We start from the raw sequence: 9382 nt of genomic DNA, 5'->3' as shown, positions 1-9382 counted from the left end.
TTTCATAGATAAACATGATTTTACACAATCATAGCCACAATAATTTGGAAAATTATTTAACAGCAATTTTTAATGTAGGTTTTTTAATGTAATGTTTTTTTCTTCTAATTTTGATGTTGAGAATACGACTCCCACTGCTGTGCTGCCAGGTAGTTTAATGAGTCACTGGATGAGTGATGTGGAAGTGAGCAGATAAGGAGGGGATATCTTTGTTCTACTCTGATTATTAGTACTATTATAGCAAATGGCTTTTAATTCACTTCTGAATATAATTCCACTGAGACATGATTTCACAGATTTTATTTCAGGGATGTTACAAGTCAGAAAACTAAATATTGATTTTTAAACACTGAGCTCAGATATATGGCACACTGTTTTATTTGAACTCTGCTGGACAGCTTTGTTTCACATCGTGTGGTGTGATGATGTCAGTTTCCTGGTCTGTGATTGGATCAGGCATTGCAGCGGTTGGTGTGACAGCAGGTCCAGCCAGGTCGAGAGCAGAACTCCAGCCGCGTGCACCCTTTATCTCCATTATCTGCAGACAGGAAACATACCAGTGCATTCACTACAACAGACTTATTAACTGACTTAGTATTGTCATATACTGGGTGTGGGTGTAATTAAACTTTAGGTAATATTCTTGGATTTGTTGTTCTTCATGGTTTTGGTTCTCTTTATTGTTTTCTGCTCTGTTTATATTCTTAGTTCCTAGGCTTTAAATTTCTGTTACTTTCCCTTTTGCTCCACATTTCATGACTTGTCACCCTTCATGTTCCCTCTGTCTCCCCAGTCAGTCATGTCTCCATGTCTGACACTGAGTTTTTGAGAACTTGTGATTCACAAATCACTTGTGATGTGATTTCCTGAGGTCAGATGGCCCAGGGTGTGAGTGGGCGTTAAGGCGTCTGGGAAGGATCTCAAAACTGGATTATAGATGGCAGAGAGTTGGTGTCGTAAGCCACCGCCTCTGTTCAAAGATGGTCGCTCACAGTTGTTAGGATGCCTGGGTCGTTGACCCAGGGTTTTGAGTTTATATATTATTTATCATTTCTATGCTTTGGTTTCATTGTTAGAGTTATGTCTTATGGTTTGTCTCTGTGTAATCCTTAGTTGCTGTATCCCCTGTCCGCTAAATCCCCGTGTCCAGTCAGTGTCTGTGTCTGCCCTGGTCCCACGTCTCTGTTCCCTCTGTTGTAGTACCTGTATGTGAGTCTGTGTCTTTTGTTCAGTCTGTGTTATGTGTTTCCTGTTTTACTTTGAAGGTCTCTGTCTTATCTCAGTGTGCTCAGTTTATGCTTCCTTGTCTCGTCAGTTCTGATTTCCCCCAGCTGTGCTCTTCTTCTGTGTCTCATTGCCCTCGTTACTTCCCAGTGTATTTAAACCCTGTGTTTCTCTGAGTCAGTGTCATGTCGTCCCTCATGCTATGTGGATCTCCCTGTGTCTCACTGTGAGTTTAGTTTATGAGTTTCCAGTTTAGTTTAGTTTGCTTTTTTTATGACTTTACCCTGCCAGCAAATAAAGCTGAGTTCTTTGTGTTTAAACCTCATGCCTGAGTACCTGCACTTTGGGTCCAACTCCTGCCTGTCACACAGCGACTCATGACAACAGTGGACATAAATGGCTTCTTTCACTCCTCTTTCAAACCATCTGTCCTCTCTGTTCAAAATGTGAACATTGGCATCCTTGAAAGAGTGACCTTTGTCCTTTGGATGCAGATGGACTGCTGAGTCTTGTCACATGACAGGGTGGGGCCAGGTTTCACAATGAGCTCACCCGAAACCCTGGTTGATTGTGACCCACACCCGTTTTCACACCTTGGCTCATGTGATTAGGTAGAGGATCATCAGGGGGTCCTTTTTGTCCCTCTTTGGGGGGAAACTCCCACTGGGTTTAAATCTGGGACTCTCCACCATTTGACCCTTAGAACTGAAGAAGCTTCTTGGATGAGAGGTGAAATGTCTTCAAGCCACTTAACCCTTTAAGACCTACCATAGAACCAAGTCCCACAGAGCTTATATTATATTTTTACATGTTGTAGTGCCATTTTTTAGGAGCATTTCAAGTTGCTATACATCAATACAACTGTTATAGCCCATATTCTAATAATAAGTATGCATTAAGTCCATAGTAACTACATTAATTGCAAAAAAGTGCAATAAACTACAAAAAAAATTGAAAATCGTTTTTGTTTTGTTTTTACATATATTTCTACTTGGAGAAATTGAAGAGGCTTATCCTTCAAAACTTTAAATACAAAAAAGTTGCAAAAAATAGTTTACAACAACAGGAAATTTATTTTGAGTGTCTTCATAGTTTTATTTTTTAGATACAGCAATTTTTATATACTGCAGGAAAATGAAAAACAATCCTATGATGCAAATTTGCAAAGAAAACAGCATGTGCATCAAAACAAACTTTTTCCAGCAGTGCAATTCGAGTTCTAAGCATCCCAGAAACGACACAGAAAAGTATAGAGTCAAACATGACTTATAAAAACACCAGTATAGGCTTTTAAGGCCTACAAGTAAAAAACTACATTTTCCGCAAAAATGACGTCACTTACGATTTTTGGCAGGAAATGGCGGACATGCGATTGTTTGTGCTGACGTCTTATTCAATGTGGGAAGTGTTACGAACAGCTGATCGGATCGGCAAAGCGTGTTTCTGGAATATTATGTTTTTGTTCCTGCAAGCGCTTTTTATGCAATTTTTGCAAAGCTATATGTGGAAGGAAACCATGACCTAGGACAAGCTGATGGCATAAGATGTAAGTACAACTCCTCCGGTTTCATATGCAAAAAAAAATATTGCGCTAGCTTCCGGTTCCGGTTCTACAGGGATTTAAAAGTAGTTACACAAAACGGAGCGTGCCCGCTCTGACCGGCTTTAAATGGTTTAATAAGTCCAGACGCTTTTCTTTCCAAGCTCCTTAGACTACGATAACCTGGATGACTGAAAACCTTCACTTCGATGAACATAAAAATCCAAATTTCTGGGGAAGGATTTAGATTTTTAATTGTCAGTATCTGTTTTTTATATTAGGAATTAACATTAAATTCCAATCTCAACTTGTTGGATTGAAAAACAAGGAGACACAGCTGAACACACCCCTGTCCTGGAGGACTCACCTCTGGTGTAACAAGCTTGTTGGACTTTGCCGGTGCACTGCAGCAGCTGGTTGTTGACCATCAGGAAGTCCTGACCATAACACTCGATGTAAAACTGCTCAGCTGCAACAAAAGCAGGTTAGGGTTGTGTTTAATTGTTTTCATTAAGGCTACGTCCACACATACACGAAAACTTTTCAAACGCAGCTTTTTCTATGCGTTTGGATCTTTTGTCCACGTGTAAATGATGTTTTTGATCACTGACAACTGAGATTTTTTAAAGCTCCTGCCAGAGTAGAGATTTTCAAAAACTCAGTTTTTACGTTTACCTGTGGATGAGGAAAACAGAGATTTAGTCACGTCAAAGGTGTGCACCTGTTTTGACGTCACGCTGTGTGCCACGGTGTTGTTTACATGAGATAAATTTCTAAAATGCTGGAGAGAGACAAAATACTGTTGCTGTTAATCTGACTATCTGCAGTTTTTACACACTTACACATGCAGTTACCAACTCTCCATTTACACAGAGAGAGGCGTCACAGTGAACTTCAGACGTGGCTTCTCCGGTTTTGAATGATTGTAATTTGTTTTAAAATTACATTTATATATGCTAAAATAATGTTTAAATGTTAACATTTGAAATGATGAAGACAGTTTAAAGTAACACAAAATTATCTGTCCTTACAGAAAAACACAAAAACTTTTCAGAAGTACTGAAGGTTGCATAAAACCCTGTTTACTTGTTCCCTCCCAGGCTTCTAGACTTCTAATTGGCCAATATTTCTAAACGGCTAGGATTTGGCATGTTCTTGACAACGTTTGACTGCGTTTTTGGCATTTACACTAAGAATGCTTTTTCTTGATTTTGCACATGCTGGTGGAGCAAAAGTCTGTCTGAACAGATATGGGTAAAATATTACCCAGAATGTACAATAATTTATAGCACCTGCACAACAGTCAAAGCTTTTAAAATATTGTAATTTGAGACTAACAGAATGATTATTAGGCTAGTTCAATGATGTCAAAGTGAGTCATATTTAGACTAAACATTATATAAGGCTTAAAACACCAATTAAGATATAAATAAAGGTTCTCTAACAAGTATCCAGACTCAGAGGTGATGATTATTTTCAGTATTATTTTCAACAAATTACTAGCACATTGCTAGTAATTTGTTTCGACCAACTTGAGATTAAGAATATTGTCCTACTTTCAGCGTTCAGTTTAGTTACCTGAGCAGAGAGGTATCAGTAGAAGCAGGAGCAGATAAGCCTTCATGTTTTGGTTTTATGTCAATGCAACGAACAGCAAAAATGGAGATGAGCACACTCAAGCTGGACTTTTATCCTCTGCTAAAACCACAAATGTACACAAAGGTTAACAGATAGATAACTGATCAGAAGACAAACTGTACTGAGCTCAAATTACTGTTTGTCTAAACTTTGTTCCATTAGTTAATCATGAACCAGTAGGGTAAAGAGGGTAGACCTGTACATCTGAGTCGGCTGCTTTTGCTGAGTCTCGAGTTTATGTAACATCAGATTGTCAGACTGAGGTTGTTTTTTTTTTAATTGAATTGGACCAGGGATATCTTCTTCACCAAAGCCATTACCATAGTCAACTCAAACTTGCATTAAGTAATCTGCACTGAAATATCATCAATTCTCTGCCTGTCTGTCTCTGTGTCAGCACTGTACTGTGTATTTATATTTATAGTAAGTGTATAGTTAAATTATTGTATAGTTTTTATAATGTGCTATAAAGCACATGTGCACTTTTATAGAGCTGTTTCCAATTTCGCTATTGTCGTGGTCTGGGTGGTTTCCCACCTGATGGCAATCGTACCAGCAGTATTTATGACCGGCGCACTCAACTGGTCTTCGCCAGATTATCTGCCAACTTTAGTCAGTTCTCGGCCTCACGTCTGTTCCTTGGTGACTCATCGTGTGTATTAATCTTATTTCCTCTGTTTTCTCATCAGCCTCTGAAACCCACCTACCAAGCTCTCCTGGATACAAGTTTGCAGCCGCCGGTAATCCTTCCCCATTTTGGAACTGCCGTTCTCTTCTGCCTGCCTCCCTGCATTGCATGCAGCACCCATCTGGACCTCTCCTGCCTCCCCCCTCCACGCAACCTCCACCTGCAAGCTTGTAAGACAGCTCAGTGTATTCTCCTTGGATTCACTCGCAGCCCTCTGTGGGATTCCCCTGACTACTCTCTCCTCTGTTTCAGTGCCCTGGCCCGCCACAGTTTACCCTGCCCAGTACCTGCACCCAATTATCCCTGCCATCTAGTTATAGTCACAGTATTTTTCTCTCGCCTCAGACATCTAGTTTATGTTCATTAATTCTAGTCTGCAATTTCTGTTAGCCTCTGAGCATTGTAATAAAGTCTCTTTTCGTTACACCACACCTCTGGCCTCCGGGTTTGAAACTGCACTTGAGTCCATCCCATTTCCACGGGCCATGACAGCTATACCATGTATAATGACAATAAAGGCTTTCAATTCAATTAAATTCAGTATATATATTTTTTAATAAAATCATGATAAGAAAGAGTGACTCCAAAACTACTCCAAAAGCATGAAAGGCTGGGTTTGATTTAAAGGGGCATGATTAACATGTAGTCATGAATGGCCTTTCTGTCTGGTATAATGAACATGCCTGTTTGTTATAGTCATAGTTAGTTTGTCATTCAGATGTAGAATACTGTAGGCAATTTTCATATCTATGCTATCAACTAATTAACTTGACAGTTATAATTCAGTTGAAAACCTTACTTTTGTTAGACCTCAGTACAGTGTTGTTAACCCAGTACAGGCTTGGACAGACCCTTAATGCTGAATTGAACGGAGTCCTGCAAAAGTGTGAAGTGCAGATTATTGACTGCAGCTTAATGCAGGTTATCTTTCAGGAGAGTGAACATAAGGAGTGGATTAACCGAGGTTCATCACGACTGGCGCACATGGCAACGTTTTTGGAGATGAAACACAGAGAACAGCTTGAGTGCGACTCTGACTGAACGTCCCCTGATGCATGAGCTGCAAAAATTGAAACTATTTTACAATCGGACGAGATGCCTTTTTTTTGGGGGGGGGGGGGGGTGGGGTATTTTGTTTTTTTTGTGGAGAACCAGCAGCCAGTAACAAATGAGTGTGATGGTACAAGCATACTCACACTCATTTTTAAGCTTGAAACAGGTTTTATTTCTCCTTTTTTTTTTTTTGTATTTACTTTTAATGTACAGACTTGAAGAAATATATATATATGTAGTTGGTGGATTAATGCATTTCCAAATGTTTGTCCAACATAAACAAATTACCCAATAAAAAAAAAAATACACCCCAAAATTCTATGTAAGTCTTGTTGGTAGCAGCAGCCTTGTGCCTGCCAAGTTTGGTGTCCGAAAAAGCGTAACAAGGAACCAATGAATTGTAGCTAATAGAAGTTTGTGTAAATAAACAGGTCGCCAGCAAGCCGGCAGCCTGGCGTGCGCACGGGCCATCGCTGGGGCCCGGTGGTGATAGCCCTGCCCTGTTTCAAAAAATTACCCATCTTGGGTGTATGCGCATTTTACATCATTGGGCCGTTCATGATGAATGTTTCAGTATTTCTTTGCCTTCTTCAGGCTTGCCCAACGTGTGTTGTCTTGTCTCTCTTTGACTTCTGTCTTGTCTGTGTGTCTTGGCTTTTATGCTCTTTCTTTGCTCCTCCCACTCTTGGGTTTCCAACTTGTATTTCTTAAAAATTCTTACTTGCTTTTCTTTCTGTTTTTCTTTTCGTGACTTCCTTGTCCTTCCTTCCAGAACCTGAGGTGAACGGTCCATCAATGGGATTGGGGTCGGTGCCCCCTGTTCAAAAAATTACCCTTTTTTTTCAGTTTTCATTTCTTCTTCTGATTTTCTTTAACTTTTCTATCTTTCTTTGCCACTCTGGGCTTTTCTCTCTCTTACCTTTTTGTTCAATTTCCCATTTCTTTTAACTTTTTCTATTTCTTTGTTTTTTCGTGACTTTCATGTCTTTTTCTTCGTTTTTTAATTTTATTATCTTTGTTTTTCTTTATATGGCACCCCCTGCTTTGAAGACATCCCTCCTATGTTCTTTATGTTCTCTTTTATAGCACCCCCTTCCTTTATATCCTTTCCGTTTTTTCGTGATTTTCCTTGTTTGTGTCACTCATTTCTTCTTTGTTTGTCTTATCTTTCTTTGTGTCTTTTTCGTGACTTTCTTATTCATGTTTTTAAGTTTTATAGGGTTAGGATGTGGGATTGAGTCTGGTCGCTAAAGGGTTAGGGTTAGGGGGTTAGGGTTAGGGTTAGGTATTAGGAATCTGAGTTTTTGTTATTTCATTAATGTGATTCAGGTCCACTGGCATATAGAGGTCCATAGTTCTCCACTCATGTACTCCTGTACCTTAAACCTTTGTTCTCCACTGGTCCTCTGGCGGGTCTTTTTATTTGCTTTATTGCATTGTATTTTTAAGGAAATAGACATATTTATATATACACTGATATAGTATTTTCTATTTCAAATGTATTCATTAGTGATCCAGAGGTTATTTACAATGAACTAATTTTTGTTTTAAACAACTATTTTCCCACAGGCAAAGAAGAAAAAAAAGCAAATCAGACTCCAATTGGAGCTCACACCTTCTACACCAAGATCCCTCTCATTGAAGGGAATATTACGGTCAAGGTAAGTATACAAGGTAAGTTTAATTTTAATTTTTTTTTTTGTGGGAAAATGAGACCAAGTTCAACAGATCACTACAAGACTATTTACATAAGATGACCCACAGAGACTTCCATAAAGTGAAACTAAATAAACTAAGTAACTCAAACACTCCTATCAACACTCCTGCAGTATAAATAACTATTCTCACATCAAAAGCGAGAGATAGCAAATCTACATTACACTAATATCATCTAAAGTTTAGCCCAAGGAGTTCTGATGTTCAATTTCTTGATTCACAGGTCCTTATGCCTCCTCCTCTGTCCCTCCGTCCACGCTGCCCAGGGTTGTAGTTCCAGGATGCCCATAAGATTCAGTGGATGTGTTTGAAAATGTCGGACCAAGGGAGTTATTCAATCTGTCTTACCCAATGCTGTATATATGTTATTTTAACCTGTCTACATTAGTCTAACCCGTTTCCCCCATATACATCAGAGAGCACCTGTCAGGTTTCGTAGATCGGACTCACGCGCGGACCACTAGTGTCTTCAAAAGGTGCATTTATTTACAGTGTTCCTCTACAGTGGAATTCATATATACACATAATGGTGTCAAGGGAAAAGGGGCCGGGGTTCCAGGGTCCGGGAGTGAAAGAGGCAGGAGTCCAGGAAGGGAAGGTTTCCATTCAGCCCTCGCACATCTCCTCTCCTTTCCTCTATCTCTCTTGCTTCCGTTCAGTCGCCATGCACAGGGAAAGAACAGGTCCAGAGGCAATCTATACACAGGCAGAAAAAAACCATTAGTTTCCTGGTTCAGACAGGCTCACCAACTGACTTTACAAAATACAGGACGACTGACGCTGATGGCTCAACGATCCAGCGACAAGTAGAGCAGACTCGCCCTCTTAAGAAGGGTTCCAATTTCTCATGATCAGCGACAGATGTGCTGATCACCTCCAGGTGCGTAGGCCAGGGGCAGGAGCCCATACTGAGCTCCGCCCCAGCAGGAGAAAGAGAGAATGGAAGAGGGCGAGAGAGAAAGGTAAACAAAAACAAAACACCTGACGGCTGTCAGCTGATGAGGAGCGGAGACCATGACAGTACCCCCCCCCCCTCAATGGGAGCCTCCCGGCGACCCACCAGGCTTGTCCGGATGCAGGCGGTGAAACTTCCGGAGCATGGGCACGTCCAGAACGGCCGCCCGAGGGACCCAGGAGCGCTCCTCCACGCCATAGCCCTCCCAGTCAACCAGGTACTGACAGCCATGCCCCCGGCGCCGAGAGTCCATTATGCGAGTGATGGAGTAAGCCGGCAACCCATCCACGAGCCGGGCGGGAGGAGGGGGCCTGGAAGGAGGGCACAGAGGACTGGACCGGACAGGTTTGAGTTGTGAAACATGGAAAACATCATGGATCCTCATATTGCGAGGGAGTTTTAACTTCACAGAGACAGGGTTGACCAAGGCGGAGATTTCAAAAGGGCCAATGAAGGTGGGTGTAAGTTTCTTGGATTCAGTCCTGACCGGAACAAAGCGGGTAGAGAGCCATACCTTCTGGCCGACAGAGTATTCGGGTGCTGGAGTCCGGTGCCGGTCTGCGATGCG

General features: G+C 41.1%; 1 protein-coding gene across 1 annotated transcript; it reads right to left on the bottom strand.

Annotated features, from left to right (window-relative positions):
- Window positions 1–297: 297 nt before the first annotated feature.
- On the bottom strand, window positions 298–4474 carry LOC309720176 (uncharacterized protein). Its single transcript, XM_082556822.1, has 3 exons — window positions 4343–4474; window positions 3132–3233; window positions 298–538 (listed from the first exon to the last, which is right to left on the bottom strand). The coding sequence occupies exons 1-3, from the start codon at window positions 4386–4388 to the stop codon at window positions 453–455; spliced, it is 234 nt and encodes a 77-aa protein (XP_082412948.1). The 5' UTR covers window positions 4389–4474; the 3' UTR covers window positions 298–452.
- Window positions 4475–9382: the final 4908 nt, after the last annotated feature.

The sequence above is a fragment of the Aulonocara stuartgranti genome, assembly GCF_965226115.1.
Source record: "Aulonocara stuartgranti genome assembly, chromosome: 13".
In the NCBI taxonomy this organism is placed as follows: domain Eukaryota; kingdom Metazoa; phylum Chordata; class Actinopteri; order Cichliformes; family Cichlidae; genus Aulonocara; species Aulonocara stuartgranti.
Note: the sequence above shows the minus strand (reverse complement) of the source record. Positions and strands in the feature narration are given on the sequence as shown.